At 34.6% G+C, this 19,514-nt stretch overlaps 7 protein-coding genes and 1 non-coding gene across 8 annotated transcripts; 3 read left to right on the top strand and 5 right to left on the bottom strand.

The window, feature by feature from the left end:
• Window positions 1-134: 134 nt before the first annotated feature.
• On the bottom strand, window positions 135-493 carry RO3G_09545 (uncharacterized protein; the record flags this gene model as incomplete). Its single annotated transcript, XM_067664130.1, has 2 exons — window positions 135-324; window positions 465-493. 2 exons carry the CDS (start codon window positions 491-493, stop codon window positions 135-137), a joined length of 219 nt encoding a protein of 72 aa, XP_067520231.1.
• Window positions 494-1,351: 858 nt separating this feature from the next.
• Window positions 1,352-1,702, top strand: RO3G_09546 (uncharacterized protein; the record flags this gene model as incomplete). Its single annotated transcript, XM_067664131.1, has 1 exon — window positions 1,352-1,702. One exon carries the CDS (start codon window positions 1,352-1,354, stop codon window positions 1,700-1,702), a length of 351 nt encoding a protein of 116 aa, XP_067520232.1.
• Window positions 1,703-4,393: 2,691 nt separating this feature from the next.
• Window positions 4,394-9,253, bottom strand: RO3G_09547 (uncharacterized protein; the record flags this gene model as incomplete). The annotated part of the gene is made up of 2 exons (XM_067664132.1): window positions 4,394-7,572; window positions 7,732-9,253. 2 exons carry the CDS (start codon window positions 9,251-9,253, stop codon window positions 4,394-4,396), a joined length of 4,701 nt encoding a protein of 1,566 aa, XP_067520233.1.
• Window positions 9,254-10,408: 1,155 nt separating this feature from the next.
• Window positions 10,409-10,481, top strand: RO3G_19103. Its single transcript has one exon. It is a non-coding gene; the product is annotated as a tRNA-Lys (tRNA).
• Window positions 10,482-12,717: 2,236 nt separating this feature from the next.
• Window positions 12,718-14,124, bottom strand: RO3G_09548 (uncharacterized protein; the record flags this gene model as incomplete). The annotated part of the gene is made up of 1 exon (XM_067664133.1): window positions 12,718-14,124. The coding sequence occupies one exon, from the start codon at window positions 14,122-14,124 to the stop codon at window positions 12,718-12,720; it is 1,407 nt and encodes a 468-aa protein (XP_067520234.1).
• A 1,751-nt stretch (window positions 14,125-15,875) lies between these two features.
• Window positions 15,876-16,238, top strand: RO3G_09549 (uncharacterized protein; the record flags this gene model as incomplete). Its single annotated transcript, XM_067664134.1, has 1 exon — window positions 15,876-16,238. The coding sequence occupies one exon, from the start codon at window positions 15,876-15,878 to the stop codon at window positions 16,236-16,238; it is 363 nt and encodes a 120-aa protein (XP_067520235.1).
• A 203-nt stretch (window positions 16,239-16,441) lies between these two features.
• On the bottom strand, window positions 16,442-16,978 carry RO3G_09550 (uncharacterized protein; the record flags this gene model as incomplete). The annotated part of the gene is made up of 1 exon (XM_067664135.1): window positions 16,442-16,978. The coding sequence occupies one exon, from the start codon at window positions 16,976-16,978 to the stop codon at window positions 16,442-16,444; it is 537 nt and encodes a 178-aa protein (XP_067520236.1).
• Window positions 16,979-18,911: 1,933 nt separating this feature from the next.
• RO3G_09551 (uncharacterized protein) lies at window positions 18,912-19,423 on the bottom strand (the record flags this gene model as incomplete). Its single annotated transcript, XM_067664136.1, has 2 exons — window positions 18,912-19,003; window positions 19,120-19,423. The coding sequence occupies 2 exons, from the start codon at window positions 19,421-19,423 to the stop codon at window positions 18,912-18,914; spliced, it is 396 nt and encodes a 131-aa protein (XP_067520237.1).
• Between the last annotated feature and the right edge of the window lie 91 nt (window positions 19,424-19,514).

Raw genomic sequence — 19,514 nt, forward strand, 5'->3', positions numbered from 1 at the left:
CATCAGAAAGCCAAGAGTTTGTACTCTTAGGAAATATGTATTAGATATGGTATCTTTTATGCGCAATAGGTCACAAAAGATTCAGAAAGGAAAAAATACGTTTTGTGCGAACGGTTTTGGTAGCCACTGTAAATTCAATCGAGCACGTAGGACATCAATTGAAGTTGAAATTCAACTATTACGAATATAGAGCAAAGAACATGGATGTGTTTTGGGAACGAGTTGATGAAATATGAAATGACTTCCATAAAGATCTTTGCCAAGGACATGTAGATAACATTCCGGAAAGAACTCAAGAGATTATTAATAGAAAAGTAGGACCAACTAAATATTAATAAATAAGTTCATTCCGTTCAAATTTTCATTTTTTCAAACTTTCAAATTGCGCGCCTCATACTTCCTTCAATACTTATCCAATAGGGCATAAACTCTTTCGGATTTTTCAAGACATGTAGAAGATTTACTATGTGGGAACAGAGGCAGTTTGTGCCATTGTAACAGGATGTGCGCTACAAAAACCAAGAAAAATGGATTCCTTGCAGCAGTTTTGTGACCTACTGTAAAAATCATCATACGTTTGTGAGGTATTCTGACCCACTGTATGACTTATTTTGTATTCTCGTGTCTAATAGAGGAATTATACAAGATGAGATTCCATGGAACAAGATATGATGACAATGCCCCAATCCAGAATGAAACATCAAGAAAGAACCAATTGATTTAACTCAATCGTCCCCATGAATTATCATTCAAAAGAATATAAATATCCCACCTAAATCCTGATTGAAAAAAGAATAACTTTAACTTGGATATAATCAAGAATAAAAAGTATCTCAAAGTAATTATCGTTTTGGTGCTTTTTTATTTCTTTTTATCTTCGTTTATTACAAAAACATGACACAGAGAGTATTAGAATAAACTTGGTTAAGAAAATAATTAAAGTTAGAGAAGTACAGATTGAGAAAAATTCAATGTTACAGTAAGGGACAAAATCAGTCCGTTTTTTGGTTTTTTCGCAATGCCTCTCCGAGAATTAATTTTAGAGCTCCGCTTTGCTGACACTAAATACGCATGTAGACTAGACAAAGATATTGGTGTAATTTAATTGCTTCTAGCTGCATTTCTCCTGTAGTTATGGCGGAAAAAGTGATTTTCCGTGATTGCTGCTAACGCCCGATTTTGCATTAGGTCCCGTATCTCCAGAAACAGTCATTGGATTGACTTGAAATTTAGTTTGGTATGTCTTATGACGTCAGTGAACGCTTACGCTTTCTCATATTTTAGCTCATTTTATTGTTTTACACTTTTTCTTTTTCCCCATTTACCTCATCTCAGATTAGCCAAACACGCCATGACAGCAAAGAATGCCGACAAACATGCCCAAATTGAAAACATGTTGAACCACTCCACTCCATGGGATGTAATTCAAAAGAAAGTAGGCTGTGGAAAGTCCATGATTCGAAGAATTTCAAGGAAAACCAAGATGCAGTCAAAAAATAGCGCGGGTAGACATCGTTTACTCACACCTAGGGAGGAAACCAAAGCAGCTAGAGATATAAGACTAGGCTTATCTAAAAGCGCAGCTGATGCCTCCTTTGGCGTTAAAAAACCAGATCGATCAGTTAATCCAAAAACAATTACTCGTACTTTCAAACGCAAAGGTCTAAAATCCGCTAAAAAAAAAGACGGCACTTCCACTTAGTAATGACAGGCAAAAGGCGCGATATGATTGGGCAAAGGCTCATAAAGACTGGTCCGAGACTGATTGGGAACGCGTTGTCTTTTCTGATGAGACAAAGATCCAAAAAAGAGGGTCTAATGGTCTAGAATACGCTTGGAAAGAGGATAATGCACCTTATCGAGATCATCACTACAAGAAGAAACATGCTTTGGAGTTGCATAACTATACATGGAGGGGGCTACATGTCCTGGCTACAAAGTAATGTAAATGGTGAGCTATACACGTCAGTACTTGAGGAGGAATACAAGGAAACATTGAAGTACTATGGCCTGCAAAGTAGTGACATGATCTTTCAACAAGATAATGCAAGCATCCATTGTGCTTCAGCTCCTTCAAAATGGTTCCAAAAGAACAAGGTTAAGCTACTGAGTTGGCCAGCATACTCTCCTGACCTTAACCCAATTGAAAATGCATGGGCCATGCTTAAAAAGAGGGAACAGATGACAAGACTGTTGTATAATGGTTTAAATAATAAAGGAAAAGGTAAAAACAAAGATCAAGAAACAGTTTGGGTACTTTTTGAGACTGATCTTTATTTCAGTTTAAGTTAAAGTAAAAATTATTCTAATTGAAGGCAGGTATTTATATCTTATTGAGTGAGTGGCTTGATATCTTCTATTGTTATCGTTCTTCTAATACACAGGTACTTTAGCAAGTGTTATCTATAATTATGATTATGAAAACTTTTCATTTGTTCTTTTGTATGTCTGTCATAGATTATCTTTTATTCTGGGAATTCCTCACTGAATTGAATAACGTTATTTTACGCGTTATTTCAATTATGTGAAAGATTAGCAATATTCCTGACATTGGATTGGATTTGGTTATTTTAGTTGATACGTCTTCTTATCAAAGAACTCTCATGAATACAATACATATTCTAAAAGAACATGTTTAATTGGAATTGATTGTATGATCTTATTTAAATAAACTTATATTTTATTTTATTTTAATTATGATCTTGTATTAAGACTTATATTTATTAATGTCAACTACAATCAGTTACTGTTCTACAACAAAGACCACCCCTTCCGTGATTGAGGCTGACCAAGCATTTTTTGACCGGGTTTCGAAGCTTTGGTATGACCTAGCAACTCCAGAGTACTGTAGAAACCTTATTCACTCTATGCCCCGTCGAGTTCGGGACGTAATCCAGCGTAAGGGCCGTGATACCAAGTACTAATTAAAATTCAAAGAAATAAAAATCCGTTATTTTCAATATATCTTCTCATAACATGTCGGAAACTAAAAAATACCAATCCCGACAAATATTATCAGATTTGTTGAAAAAGGAGGTAAATTTTTCGTCAGCAAAGCGGAGCTCTAAGTACAATTCCCGGCGTGACATTGCGAAAAAACCAAAAAACGGACTGATTTTGTCCCTTACTGTAGCTCCTCCAGGACACACCAAGGTTGCCAAAACTATTTCTCACGTCACTGACTTGCTGCGCGCACCCCAAAAGCTATATCTTCAGATTCTTGATTCATGTTAATTAATTTCTTCACATCTCTTCAATGACGAAATGGAGAGTAACCAAGTGCAACTAGAAAGTCACCCAAGGGTTCCCACAGCTTCACCATAGAAAGGAAAGTCATTCAACATCTTTAGTACAAGATTTTAAAATACTCAAAAAGAAACTAAACTCAAAAAAACTTTTGCCTCAAACAATTGTATTTAGCATCAATTAAACAAAATGTTTTGTCAAAATTGACAGTTGCTAATTTGTATGTTATGCTTAGTTTCGCTATACGGTGAAGTTATAACAGAAACCAATTAATAGAAGACTGTAGGAGACTATTAATGTACAATAACAACAAGATCAACAGCTAAACTAGTTCTTGACTTCAATTGCTTGAACGTGCAAAATAAAAATGTTCGGCAGTGAAGTGTTTTTAAGTATAAAAATATGAACAAAGAAGAATTAACGAGACCGAACAATAGTTCTAAAGTCGAATTACTTTTATTAAAGAAAGATTCCAAGGCTATTTATATTAGTTTGAGCAAGACCTGAGATTAAATGACAAGAGATAGTTACGACCGATATGATTTGACATGTATAAGAAAAATTTTATAAACTGATGTAAATAATCAACTGTTGAGATGAAAGTGAAACTTGGCTGTTCAGGGCAGTTGGTAATTATCAGGATCTATTCTTATTCAAACTCATTTGTAAAGATTTAGCTTAGAATGATAAGACTGTTATCTTATTGACATGTCAAAACATGACATTGCCCCCTTCCAGGTTGTAATTATCTTTTCTGGAATTAATGTGGCAAGTAAAAAGATGTTTGTTTAACTGAATGTCAAAATGAGGTTTGAGATGTCAAGATGAGCTCTATTTGTTGTAAGAAATAGGTGCTTGGTAGGGTGAAGTCATATAACGTATAGTGGCTCTTTATATAAACATATAAAGTATAGTGTTCAAGAATGGAACAAAGCATTTAGGCGATAATAAACCCTAAACAGGAATTTATTGCTAAAGTGATGTTTGTCTGTAAATGTGACTGCGTACAAACGTGCAAATTGAAAAATATTAAGGCATGAGAAAAAATTCCATTTTTTACTATCCTTGTAAATATTTTATAATTGCGTTATTTGCTGGTAACATATATGTATAGTTAATGAAAGTTGGGTGGAAGAAGGTCAATGTGTTAACGTCTGTTTCTTTTAGAGTTAGTTACATTGCGATGCACATTTTTTCTTTTCTTGGTTGTATCTTTTTTAGGAACAAGTTGAACCTCGCGCGCTGGTTCTTGTTCACTTATACGTGACCAATACTTTTGGATCGGTCTGTAATCATGGAAATGACTAGCCGGTTCCCAAGTGTCATCTTCTTCTCCATAACCTTTCCATCGAACTTTATATAAGTAATTACCCGGTGATCCCTTATGGTGTAAAACTGCCTCAACATCGTATGATTCAGATTGATCAGTATTGGATAAAGATACTTCCTGGGAAATAACCTTTATTTGCGATGGAGGTACATCTCTTGGTAAGAGTGCTCCAGTTGCATCAACCAACACGTATGAACCACCTTGAGTTTTTCTTTTGACAGTGTAATTACCAACGTAGAGGGGATCACTTTTTGCAACACGGTTTACATTCTTGAGCGTGACTTGACTACCAGTGGGGATATCGGTTAGAATTCTGTGAGTTTGGTTGAACTTGTCTCGAGAGGCAGCTTGTGAAGTTTTTATTTTTTCACGAATAGCAGGTAAGACAGTGTCATTAAACTCGTTAATTCTAGTTTCTAACTGTTTCATTGTTTCAGGCGATTTAGTTTTGTCCAGCACGTTATTATAATCCTTGTTTTCATTGGGACGTCTTGCGAACATCAATGAGAAAGGTCGTGTGCCGTGTAAAGCTGTATGTGTATTGTTGAGGGCTTCTTGGGTACTGTCAACATACAAGTCCCAATCCTCAGTTCTGCCTTGTAATCTTTTGTGCAAAATATTTTTTGCTTTGCCAACCCATCGTTCAACTATACCGTTAGCTCGGGGATGATAAGCTGATATGAGACGATGATCAATACCGGATGATTCAACATACAGTCTGACGATTTCATTGACATACTCAGTACCATTATCACTTTGGATAATTTTTGGTCGACCAAAGAGCGATAAGATACTCCTTAATGCAAGTGCAATAGTGAGAGAGGATTTATCGGGCAAGGCTTTGAGTACACAATATCGTGTAAAGACGTCCACTACCAGAAGGATGTATTGATTACCTTGTACTGAAGTAGGGAAAGGTCCGGCTGTGTCGATACAGATGTGATCCCAAGGTGCATCAGCATAGATTGAGGTTAAGGGATTGTATCCGTGCTTTGCGATATTGAATTTTTGGCAATCAGGACAACTACGTATTATTTCAAGTGCATCTTCCTTGAGCTTTGTCCAGTGAATACCATCGCTATGTAAAGCTGTTACGATTGCTTGAGCTCCACGGTGTCCTTCTAAGTGTGTATCCATGAGTAGCTTTTGTCTGTCTTCTGGTGCTGGGGTCATCAAGTCAGCAGGCATCATCATTCTGGATGTAAGAATTGATCCGTTAGAATTGATAATTTGTGAAGTGACAATTGTTTTGATGGTTTTATTATCCCCCTCCAGCGTTTTTTCAGGTTCAAAAAGACGCGACAAAGCATCTGGCAGAATATTTTGAATACCAGGTCGATGGATGATTTTGAAGTTATAATCCAGTATAGTATCCAGCCAATTGATCATCATAGCGTTAGCTACAGGCTGAGTGTGGAGATAAGTCAGGGCCTTGTGATCAGTGTATAAGGTGAATGGGTTACCCCACAAAAATGGATGAAACTTCTTTAGTGCAAATATCACTGCTAATAGCTCACGTTTAGTGGTAGAATAATTCTTTTCAGATGAAGAAAGTGAGCGTGCCATGAAACCGATATATCGAGTCTCATTTTTGATAACTTGGTAAAGAACAGCACCAATTGAATAGTTACTAGCATCAGTAGCAACGTAAAAAGGTTGTTCTAAATCTGGATGATGAAGAAGTGGCGCAGAAGACAATAATGCCTTGATTTTTTCAAAAGCACTTTCTTGTTCAGATGTCCAAAGTTTATCAAGTTTACCTTCGAAACGTAATTTGTCCAAAGGCGCAGTGACTTCAGAAATATTTGGCAAGTATTTTCTAAAATAATTTACCAGTCCTAAAAAGCGTTGAATCTCTTTTCCAGATGAAGGTCTAGGCCAAGTCAAAGCGTTTGTAACTTTACGAGGATCGAGTCGAGACCCTTTGGCATCAACACAGAAACCAAGCAAGTAAACAGTAGACTGCGCAAAATGACATTTGTCTGGGTTAAGGATCAAGTTCACTTTAGTTAATCTCTGAATTATGTTTTGCACATGTGTGATGTGTTCCTCATAAGACTTGGAAAATATGATGATATCATCAACAAAAGCCTGTGCATAAGGTAAATCACGTAATACAATATTAATCACTCGCTGATAACGGGAAGCAATATGTTTCAATCCAAATGGACAACCTCTAAATTGGTATTGTTGACCTTCAAAAGTGAATGTGGTCTTAACACGATCAGGTTCGTAGATTTGGAATCGATGAAATGCTTGTCGAAGATCAAGAGTGGTAAAGATAGTTGATCCTTGTAATTGATCGAAAATCTCTTCAATCTTTGGAATAGGATGTCTATCGTTTGACACGAGAATAGAATTTAACAAGCGAGGATCGAGACAGGGTCGATGTCCTGTGAGATTACCAAGCAAGTCTTTCTTAGGTGCCAATGTTAAAGGAGAATTCCAATCCGAATTAGGTGATGCACGTTCAATAACTTCATCCTTTAACCAAGTGTCAATACATTCACGCATGATTGGTAGTAATTTAAAAGGAGTACGATATGGTGCACGGTAAGCGGTTTTTCCTTTAACAGTATCTAAACGTATAACTGACTCGGGTACAGTACAGAATGAATTCTTTGGTATTAAGGCATTTTGATCAACAAATGGTTTAATAGCATTATGGAAATGAGCTTGTTGCTCAAGTGTACCGAAAGGAGCTTTGTTAGGTTCAGGTGTGTCATCCGTAATCTCTTTGTCAATAACTGGTGCAAGATTAGGATGTCTGATGGCTAAGTTGGTAACAAGAATGTTCAACTTGTGCATTAGATCTAATCCTATTACAACTTCAGTATCCAAGGAAAGAGGAAGGACTTCAAAAGAATGGGATGTATGAATAAGATTTTTATCATTATCACCGTAAATAACACTTAATGGAAATTTGGTTGTACCGAAACGTTTACTAACATTATCACTTGTAGCAAGTATAACGGAACCAGATACATTTCTATCAACTGCAATATTATATTTATTAACAAATTTTGTGTCTATCGAGCTAAAAGAAGAACCACTATCAACCAGGGCCATAGTGTTCACGTTCTCTATAGTGATAGGTACAATTAAAGAATGGTTAGTATTTTTAAATACTTCATTCTGTTTTGTTAATTTCTTACAGTCATAGCTAACTGGATAACCCTCGTCATCCACGTCCATCAAGTTGCTATCACCACTAGACACCTTGGAGGACGCCTGTTGTGGTCTAGCTTGAGGAGTGACGGTGAGGTTGGGCTTGTTACCATTGGAATTTGCAGTATCCAAGCGAACAGAACGGATGGCCTTAGTTGGACCATGATAAGGCTTGTCACGAGGACAGCGAGCAGCGTGTTCTTTGGACCAAGGGACATTACCCAAACATCGATAACAGTTCTTGGCAACAGACACAAATGATAAAGATCTATTAGATGCAGCAGAAGGAGTGATCACCGAGGAAGAGTTTTGCTTCAGCAAATCCTTGTACTTGTTGCATCTTTCAGTGGGATGATTGGCAATACCATGGATAGCGCAGCGGAACTTGTTCTTCATACTACCCATAGACACTCTTTTACCATTGCCAAGTTGGTTGTTTGAGGTTTCCAAGTTGTTTGGATTGTACTTCGATGCTTCTGTTCCCTTAGAAAGGAGAGGCGAGGAGGAAATTTTTAACCCAGATTCTTGACGGTTAGATGAGCCACTTTCTGAACAAAGGTTTGATGACAGGACCATTCGTGCTTTGGCAGCAACTTTTGTCACGGAGTCTTGTTGATCTCGACCAAGGTTTAGCAAGGAACGAGAGACCTCCTGACGTAAAAAGCCTGGTAAAGCACGCTTGTAAATGGAAGCGGTCCTGATGTCATCATCCCATTTGGCAGCCCTTCGAATACGTTGAAATCGATCTGTAAAGGCTTCAATGGACTCGGTTGGAAGCATTTTAAGTGACAGGAGCTGGTCCATGTATTCCAATTCTTGAGCTACGTCTTGTGCAGCATAGGTCTTGACAATGATCTTTCTTACTTCAGACCAAGTCAAACTACGCCCTTTTAGAACCTCGTTAAACCATGAACGTTGATCTCGGTTCATCTTGATTGGGACCAGGCGAGACCAACTCGAATCAACAGATAGACCATTTGACTCAATGATTAGGGAGAAGGTGTCAAGTAAGTCTTCTACGGAGTCATGTACATCGGCATCTTTTCTCCAGACATTACCCCTCCATTGCCAGACAGGAAGATCAGGTGGGATAATATGAGCCGACCGAGTGTTAAAAGCAGTATTTGAGAAGCCAGGACTGAAAACAGCATTACCTACGGGTGTAGGAGGAGTAATACAGAAAGCTTGAGCATCATCTAAGAACTGGATGCAGTTCTTTATATTAACTGCCTGTTCTTGGAGCTTGGTTAGCTCTTCTTGAGGAGCTCCAGTTACCACAGCACGAGCGATCTGTTGTCTAAGGTCTGTCAATGTAACCCTCAGACCCATAACAGCATCGATAGATGGATCTTCTTTTAATTCAAAACCATTTGAAGTGGTAGAAGCAGCTTCTTCAACGATAGCCATTTCTATGTCTTCACTGACCCTGGATGTCTCTTCTTCTTGTTGATTAAGGTTGCCTTTCTTATTAAGGGAGGAAACTTGAGTGGATTGATCGTTGTCAGCCATATTTTGTAATTTTAAACAAAAGTTCAGAATTCGTTAAAAAAAATGAAGTGTTTTTAAGTATTTAAAATATGAAAAAGAAGAATTAACGAGACCGAACAATAGTTCTAAAGTCGAATTACTTTTATTAAAGAAAGATTCCAAGGCTATTTATATTAGTTTGAGCAAGACCTGAGATTAAATGACAAGAGATAGTTACGACCGATATGATTTGACATGTATAAGAAAAATTTTATAAACTGATGTAAATAATCAACTGTTGAGATGAAAGTGAAACTTGGCTGTTCAGGGCAGTTGGTAATTATCAGGATCTATTCTTATTCAAACTCATTTGTAAAGATTTAGCTTAGAATGATAAGACTGTTATCTTATTGACATGTCAAAACATGACAGGCAGCCAAAATTAAATTTAGCGGGAAGAAAAGCCCTCGTTTTTTTTATTACATTACAACAATAGATGCTTTGAATTAACATATTAATATAAGGTAACTGGGGAAAATGTACAATTGTTAAGAGTATTATGGTGATTTTGATTAATAAAGTAAATGATGTACCAATTGGATATTCGTTTTCATGTTGATTCTTTTGATGTTCTTTTCTGTCTGGTGTGCTGGCACATTGGGTGAACAATGCGTCCAGAGATCGTCTTCTTGATGTATCCTGTGAGGGTAAAAAAAATAATGGGTAAGAAAAATAATGTCGGCCAATTGTGACTTCCATTCATTCAATTCCCGATGCGGTGAAGCTGATTATTTTTGTCGTGTTTGGTCATTAATGATGTCTTTATTTATTATTTTATTATTGATCTCAGTCCAGCCTACGTCAGACTATACAATTAATAGTCAGACGATATAATCCAGGGTTCATTCTAAATTATTAGTTCCTCTCCTTTTTCTTACTTAATAAATAGTAGTTGTTAGCTATTGACTTCTTACTGTTTTTACATTATAAGTACCAAATATCATAATTTTCCTTTCCCCTTATTTTCGTTTACATTTTCTTGAATAACGTCCGTTAGAATTATCCAACCACACCGAAAAGCATACCATTAGAATCGCCATGAAAAGGAGCATCGTTTGAATACAAAATAAGCTTTAAAAATTAAAAAGAAATCAAAGGCGACTCCCAACCAAAAGACGTCTTCGTCAAAATCAACAAGCCCGGCTAGCTCAATCGGTAGAGCGTGAGACTCTTAATCTCAAGGTTGGGGGTTCGACCCCCCCGTCGGGCTCAGCTATACTTTCTGTCCTCCACATTTGGATACATGTTTATCCGTTTTTTTTTTCTCGGCGACGTGTCGTGGTTGATTACGAATAGTCTTTTTATAGTGTCGTGCTTGAACTTATGTTTTTACTCTTTAAAATAATAAATAAAGTTTTTAAGGTCCCCTTTTTATTGATATTCAAATTCTTCGAGTATTTATATTATTTTTCAAACAAGAGTTATATACAGTAATAATTATATTTTGTGAGTCATGTTGATAGTTCATTGTTATCTGCTTCGTGAGTCATCTTCAGTAACTTGCACAATAATCTTAATGAGGAATGAACTGTAACATTACCAAAAATATCAGCAAAAGGCATGACAATAGTGTAGCACTGTAACCCACAAAACCAAAATGAAAGCGTTGCACAAAGTCAGGCTAGCGAAGACTAGTGTGGCACTGTAACGAGAATGATGAAGACATCTATAAAATTTTGGACGGTACAACTGACTTTGAAATCGACTTACTTCAGTAATTTAACTGAAATACACAACATCGACTCAAGTAAAAATATCAACCTTATTTCTTTTTCTTTTCCCTCTATTATTTTTATATAAATATCCCTATATCTTTTATTTCAATTTACTTAAGTTCACTTATATTCACTTCTATTCAATAAATAGTCTCTTAAAAGACAAATCCATCTATCTTATTTTATTACAAACAAGTCGAATTCCCTTGAAGCAAGCTATCTTCATTGTATTCATTTTATATTTTTATTACATTTCTTTACATTTTACTTTACAAATCAAGTTTGATCCACTTAACAAGATCTGGTGGTCACTATACACAAGCGAACTTATAACTCGAATTATCTACTCTATTTGGAACTTACTTTATCCAATACTTTATTCAATTACTAAAACTTTATCTCAACAACTTATATCAAATCTATCGAAACCCGAAAGCCTAACGAACCTTACAGCACAAATGATGAAATTTTAGATCAAGAGAACAATGCTGATCACAAGAATAATTTTGATGTCCAGCGACATTGATGTCGTTCGACATAGATGTCAAACAACACAAACAATAAGCCACGCCAATTTTTATATAAATAAGATGAATATTTTTAAACAAAATAACATTATCCAATAAATTCAATAAATCAAATCCTCTTGCGCTTAAAAAGCAATCTTTTCTTATTGGGTCACAATTACCTTTTCTTTTCTTTTTATTTTTACTTATTCTTTCTGATCTGATACCCGAGTTATCACAAATCAAGAAAGTTCCCTTTTATTTTTATCGTTTATCAAACAATCTTATTCTTAACCTTATTGATCTAAAAAGATCTGGTGGTCACTACTCAAAGACAATTTACTCTAAAGAACTGTTAAACGTTCAATCAAGTTACCTAAACTCAAGTCATTCAAGACTTCAAACCTCAATTTAAACAAATCTACATCACTTTAACACAAGCCAAGTCCCAAGTACTAACAAGTTACAATAATATTGATGCCAATGATGACTGCGTCTTGTGAATCCCTATACTGAATCAATTCAAATTTTTTGAACCTTATTCAATATTTGAACCTTATTTTAAAAATCAAATCTTACTTCAAAAATCAAATCTTATTTCAAAAATCAAACCTTACTTCAAAAATGAAATCTTATTTTCCTTTGTCTATAAAATAGACAAGTTTTTATTTCTATTTTACTTCACTTATCTTATATTCTTTTTTATATAAATAACCAATAAATTAAGTATCTTTATCCCTGAATCTTTTGGTATAACTCTCTTAAAACACAAGCAAGACAAGTCCCTTGAAGCAAATTATCTTCATTGTAAACACTTTCAAAACTCTTATCAAATTACTTTATTACAAAAAAGTCTTATCTATTTAACGAGAGCTAGTAGTCACTAAGGACTACCAAATTATATTTAAACATTTGATTTTATGTCAATTCTCTTTTAAAACAAGTCTAAACATAAAAAAGCCTATTAGCAACACATTATTACAGTACCAATAGATATGGCTAATATATTAACAAATTGAATGTTATGTTGTTTGGTAATTTCTTTTTTGAAAACTTTCAATGAATATCCTTTTTTCTTTACTTATTAGCTATTGATTCTAAAATGTAGAAGTGGAGAATAATGTCATTGATGATCAAAAACTTGCAATAAGTAAAACCTTTAATTTATTAAATATATATTTCACCAAGAAAAATTATTTACTAAATGACCGTCAAATACGAAGGTTTACTTTTTGCCAAGGTTCAAGGCTTTTCCTAAACCAAATCCTTCCAAAATATTATTAAGACCAATGCCTCCCAATAAGCTGTTGATTATGGACCCAAGCCCCAAACCGTTTAGTATGTTGCCTACAAGTCCAAGCACACCTGTAAGTAAGAGACCGACAGCAGATAGAATTTGTAACAATGGACTTTGCAAGATATTCCACAAAGGGCTAAGCTGCTCCTTGGCATGTGGCATGTTTTTGACTTTTTTCTTTGCTTTGTCGATTGTTGTCGTAACTTCTCCCGTCAGTTGAGATAATAGTTCAGCCAAATGATATTCCTCTGGCGATGCTTTTCTTTGAGATGTGTTTGCTTGTGCTGTTTTGGCGATCTTTCCAGTGGGGTCAAGACCTCTTACAGCACCATCAGCCTCGCTGAGAACATTAGAAGCTTGTTCAATCAAAGGCTTGACAGTATCGACCAGCTTTTGCTCATCTCTCTCATTTTCAGGCTTCGCTTCTTCATTCTCAATGCTGTCGGTAATCATCTTGAGAATTGGTTTGATCTTATCGAGTGATTGCTGAATAGCAGTTGACATTTTGTCGGCCAATTTTCGATATTCTCCTTCTTCATTGCTTTTGTCAAGCTCTTCTTGTTCTCTCTTGCGTTCTTCTTCTGTTTTCTCCTTGATCATTTCTGCTTTACCAACAATATATCCCTCGTGGCTAATAATGTTACCGTCATTATCGACTTTGAAACCAGCTAACTCGTGAGCAACACGCTTATCAACTTTGCCAACGATATTATCTTCCTGATCAACTACTTTTCCAGATTTTCTAACTTCGGGAGAATATTCATTAACCAAGGGATAAGGGTTGGTGAGCTTTTTGTCATCTTTGTCTTGCTTATTCACTTCACCAGCTGGTTTATTGGCTACATCGGTTGGCTTATTGACTTCATCAACTGGATTATTAACATCTAGTTCTTTGAGTTCTTGTTTGGAATCCTTTTCTTTTTCTTTAGGAGGTTCTTCTTCAGATTCGCTGTTAGTGCTTTCTTCACTGTCATCTTGCTCAACAGGCTCCACCATGCCGATCATATTTCCTTTTTCATCTTCAATGACGCCATGTTTGCTAATCTTTTTGCCAGCCAGCTTCTTTACTTTTCCCTTCACTAGACGTCCAATCACTTCGCCTGTTTTTTTGTTGACAACGAGGCCAGACTTGCTCACTTTCTTGCCAGTTAGAGACTCATAGGTATCATCTTCGCTTTCTTCTTCAGACGAATCCTCAGTATCTTCACTTATTTCCTGCATCCTTTCTTGCTTGCTTATGGGAGATTCATTGTTCTTTTTAACGTCAGAGCTGATAGCCTTATCTTCGTTTTGATCTTGAGGTTGTACTGTTTGCTTCTTTTCTTGATCTATCATGACTTTTAGTTATCAAAAGCTATGATGAAAAATAGGTTTGGGTCCTTTATTGTATATTTATATGAAAAAATTACACTGCAAAAAAAAAAAAAAAAAAAAAAAAAAAAAAAAAAAAAAAAAAAAAAACCGGCTTGATTATTTCACAAATCGTTTTTAGTTAAATGAAAAAATGGCCTGTTGAACAGTGATTTCTTTCTTGAAAAAAAAAAAAGGACGGAAATCATGTCAATGATTTCATACTAAAGTCTTCATGATATAATAGTAATTATGTTATGTCAACTGGGAGGTTAAAGAGGTATACTTAGGATGTAAGCATGATCAAATTTCTCAAACTTACGATCAGCCAATACAAGATCATCTTACTAATTTATTAGCGCTTTTTTGATCCTTTTCTACTTCTTTATATTTGTAAATATATTAAAAAGAGATGCTTTCGTATAGAACTGAGAAAGACATGAAAAATTTATCAAAGAACCTAATAAAAACAGTACAGACCAGGATCTTGGAAAATCTATTGACAGCATAATGTCTAAAAATCCACTAAAAAAAAGAACAAAACAGATAATGATGAGCAGTAGGATATCAAGAGCATAAGGAATGACACAAAAAGTATAATTGAAGAGACAATATGTACAAATTTGGAGAGCATCCAAGATATGAATGTTGTTATGAACACAATTATAAAATATAATGGGATTGCTGCAAAAGATTTATAAGCTTGAAGTGCAAAATAAGGATACTACAGACGAACTAATAAAAAACAATAAAGGAAGCGCAAAAAATCCCAAGAGCAATCAAGAATAAACAGACAGTGGAATGATATTAACTGCTCTCTTGAGCTCTTAACTAGAAACATGACGAAAGCAGACCCATTCTCTACGTCTGAATTGCCTGAAGAAGCTTCAAAGAATAAAAATGCTACCAAAAAGGAACAAAAACCAGAAAGCAATTAATTTTGACTAGGTAATAGTGAAAAAGGTGACATAGTTTTAAAAATGGATGCTACAAAAAAAGATATTACCTTAGTAATTCGTATGCATTAAAATTAAACTTCGATTTGCTTAATAAAACGTTACGCACAGTATTTACAGAAGCAAGTCTTCTTTATTATTATTGTACAGAAAATGAATGAAACATAAGGTTACTAATTAGAATAGGATGGTTATTGTAGTAAGGTCAATGTAATATCACCCCTCGCCTTTGCTTTTAGCTGGATTTCAGCATCTATGTTCAGGTCGAGACGAAGACTTGGCATTTTGCCCTTCTTGTTGCTGCTGCTATTTTGTTCTTGCATTTGCCCTTGCTCTTGTTGAGTTTGATGTTTTTCTAATGCTTGTTTATCAGACGTATTACTGCTCGGTTTTACGTTTTCTTTGGTTTGTTGTTGTGTTTGAGGCTCTGGCATACTCTTAAACGATATATAATAATAACAGTAGTAAAAACAAGTGAAGAAAGGAAAAAATCAGTTTAGGGAATTTCACTCTAAAATATACTTGGCTTGAATTACTTTTTTGGATATTTTAGAAATACAACAACACAATATGATGTAATAAATATTTATAATTAACCTTGTTGTGTAATTTGCTTCACAAACACTTATTGAGATATGTTTTTATAGAGTTTTTGGTAACTTTAATGCGGTCATTTTTTTGTCATTTATTTTATTTCAAATCAGAAAGATTTTATAAGAAAAGAAAAATAACTACTATTTTTCCTTTTTTTTCTATTAACAAATAAACACCAAACACAATATGCCACCTACTCGAGAAGAGGAAAAGCAAGATAATATTCCTAAGCAACAAGAGGATACAACTGAAGAATCCGAAAGTGAAAACAAACCAGAACCTTCTCCTCAAAAAAAGTCATCTAAAGAAAAAAAAGGTTCTAAGAAAAAGAAAAGATCTTCAAAGAAACAAGATGAAGCACTTGACATAGCAAAAGGCTCTGATCAAGGGCAAGCAGTGTCAGGCCGGGGTGAACAACAGCAACAGAAAGATGGAGGCGGTGGAGGTTCTGAACATCCTTTGAGTTTACGCTTGGACCTTAATTTAGATGTTGAAATTACTTTGAAGGCTCGTGTTCATGGTGATGTTACTTTAGCGCTGATAGCTTAATTTCTTTATTAACCAGTTTTTACTTTCTAATAAATTTTTTTTTCCTATGTATAATTGAACGGTTTGGTCTTATATTTGTATTACATTATATTTTTTTCAGAAAATAAATAAGGGTTTAATAAAGAAGTAACAAAATAAATACAAATTAAAATTGACGCGTGTGTTTTTGTTGAATGATTCATGGTTTATTAAAATTTACACGATTATCGTAAAAGGGCCAAAGTGACATCGCCATGAACTCGAGCCTTCAATTCAATTTCAACGTCCAAGTTAAGATCAAGGCGAAGGCTGAGAGGTTTGTTATTATCTTCGGCTTCTCCTCCTTCAACAGCTTTGCCTACGGTATTGGTTGTATTCTTAACAAGGTCTCCGTCTTGACCTTTTTTGCGTTTTAATTTTTGAAGCTGTTCAGGGCTTAGTTCTTCTTCTGATGCATCTTCATCAGTTTCCGATTCTGTTTCATCATCATAATTACCATCGCTATGTTCGCCGTCCTCTGATTCATTGCTGTCATTATCATCACTTTCTGAATCTTGATCATTATTTTCGTCCTCAGAGTTTGATTTCCCTTGCTCCTCTTGATTTCTGGACCCTTCATGAAGTTTATTTTGCTCATTACTCTGTTGCTGTTTGTAACTTTTATCTTGTTCTTCGTTTTGCGCTTCTTGCTGCTGCTGATTATTGTTACTGTTTTCTTTTGGTTCATTGTTTTGAGCTTGTTGTTTTTCTTCTGAAGACATTTTTGTTTCTGTGATACTAATGAAAATTTTTCGGATCCATTTGGTTTATATTACTAATTGAAATCAATGATTTGTGTATTACGTAGCTTGAAGAAGTATGTTTATGGTTTTTTTTTTGTTATTATGGCAAACCTAAAACTCGGAGATTGTAAAATTTCTATTTAGAATGGTTAGTCTCTACCATTTTTGGAAGTTACACAAAATAAGCATTAGATCACTGTGATCATTTTTTGTTATTTCTTTTTTTAATTACTTCTTTTTTTTACACTACTATTTTTAATATGGAAAATATCATGCCAAAGAAAGAGAAAAGGAAATCAGCATATACGAAAAAAAGTAAAAAGAAAATCACTGAGCCTTCAGATCCGCAGATATCAATGGCAAAACATCAAGCTGAAATATTAAAGCGAAATTCTGCAAGGCTACGTTCTCCTCCTGATTTAGCCATGGATGACAGTGAAAATGATAGACGAGCCCTTAAGCTGAGACTAGATCTTAATTTGGATGCAGAGATAAACTTAAAAGCTAAAATTAACGGTTCTGTAACATTAACGCTATTGTAAGAAAATCCTTCCTCTTTGTACATACCTTAAATAAATCAGCCATAAATTATGTCATTATTATTGTGCTCATCTTTTTTGGAAAGTCTTGGCGATCATTAGTGCTCCCAAACAAAACAGGAGGAGTAATTTAAGATAATCCGCAGTTCTTGCTAAATAAACAATTAATATATAACTTTATGCACTGATTAACAATATAGTAATGTTAAATATAACGTACCCATTACTTACTATTTACATAGCTTTATACGTATACTATCCAAGATGTATTATAATACCAATGATTATGAATTTATTTACAAGAGTGTAAATTAATAATGTACATTACTGAATGTTTGTAAAACATATTTACCAGGAAACAAGTCAATTTTCGATCATTATGATACTGATATTTTTGGGAGTTTTACATTAGCAAAGTTTATATGAGGATAAGCTATCGTTGCTTTATAATTCAGTTGTTCATGTGTTTTTCACTGATGTATAAGGTAAGTGAGTTACATTGAATGGATGCTTAGGTTTTTTTTTTCTAATCGGTCAAGTGCTTTTCGCAATCAGTTAACAGGTGCTTTTATCTGCATTTAAGTTCAATTATTTCAAAATTATATACCATTTTCATGATATTGTTGTGAAATTCATTGTTGCGCTTTTGTTTGTAAGTAAATATAGAACGTATGAAATAATAAGCACCGCCGTTGGGTTAGGTATTGTAATAAGTCATCCATGGGTCAATTGATAGGCTACTTGTGCAAGTTTACTGTTCTGACGATATCCCTTAAATATACAAGTTTATCTATCAATATGACTTTCAATAAAACGACAAATGCTTATTTAAGCTATACATTTATAACAGTTCATGGTTTGTTTCTGCCTTCATACAGCCACACTTGCAGTTTGCTCTTTGGGCTGTCAAAGGGAAGAGGAATATCAAATTTGATTGAATAGCAGCAAAAGGCTCAATTAGTGATGTATATAGCAATTGTATCGCTTCTTCTTATGTATATAGGGTTATAAGACAGACAGAATCATCAAATGAAGCTAGGTCTTTAGAGTGTTACTAGTATTAATTTTTTTTTAAACTGATAGAAAGCCTTTACAAAGAGTATTAGCAAACTAGCCTTAATTAACAATACTGCTGGTAAAAATTGATTACACGAAAACTTTTATTATATTAGTATAGAATGATATTAAGTAATGCTTTACATACTGCCAAAAGTATACATAAAAAAAGATAATCATGTATGAGGCAGTACAGCTAATATTAGTGATTCTTGTAAATGGATACAGCAGAAAGAGATTCAAGCACTCTTTTTCTTTATTAAATAATTATAAATATAAAATGGAAAGAATATATCTGAATTATCTTGTTATATTCTTTAGTGAAGATGACAACCAAAAGGATGGTCATTCAGTACATTTAACGCAATAAGTACAGCATCAATAGTCCACCAGATACCGCCGAGGCCTGCTGTAAGAAATTTGAGCATGCCTAGGAGAATGTAGCCCAAGTAAAAACGATCAATACCTTTTTTTATAGAGATTGTGAATAAACAATGTAAATAAACTGATATATAAAAAACTTACCAAAAGGTCCAAGGAAAATAGAAAGCATTAGAGCAACAAACCAGCTACGGTCAGAGACACACATATCTTTTAATAAAACATCTTGTTCATTATCACTTGCTCCTTTTTCCAGAAAAAAGCGAAACGAGAGGGTCAACACAGCAGTTATAGTAATAATAACGATCCAAAATGCAACTACACGATGTCTATGAAGATGAAGTATACGCTTTGCTTTTTGAAAAAAAGGCTCATTTTCTGAAAGTTGATCCGCAATTAAAGGAACTTCTTCGTCTCGAGTATTAACAGAGCCATATCCATCAGACATCTTTTTTTTTATATGATTATTGACAGCTGTAACAAAAAAGATTAAAAGAAAAGTTATAAGATTTATATTATATCAAAACATGTATCACGTT

Source organism: Rhizopus delemar, genomic scaffold (assembly GCF_000149305.1).
Source record: "Rhizopus delemar RA 99-880 supercont3.7 genomic scaffold, whole genome shotgun sequence".
NCBI lineage: Eukaryota > Fungi > Mucoromycota > Mucoromycetes > Mucorales > Rhizopodaceae > Rhizopus > Rhizopus delemar.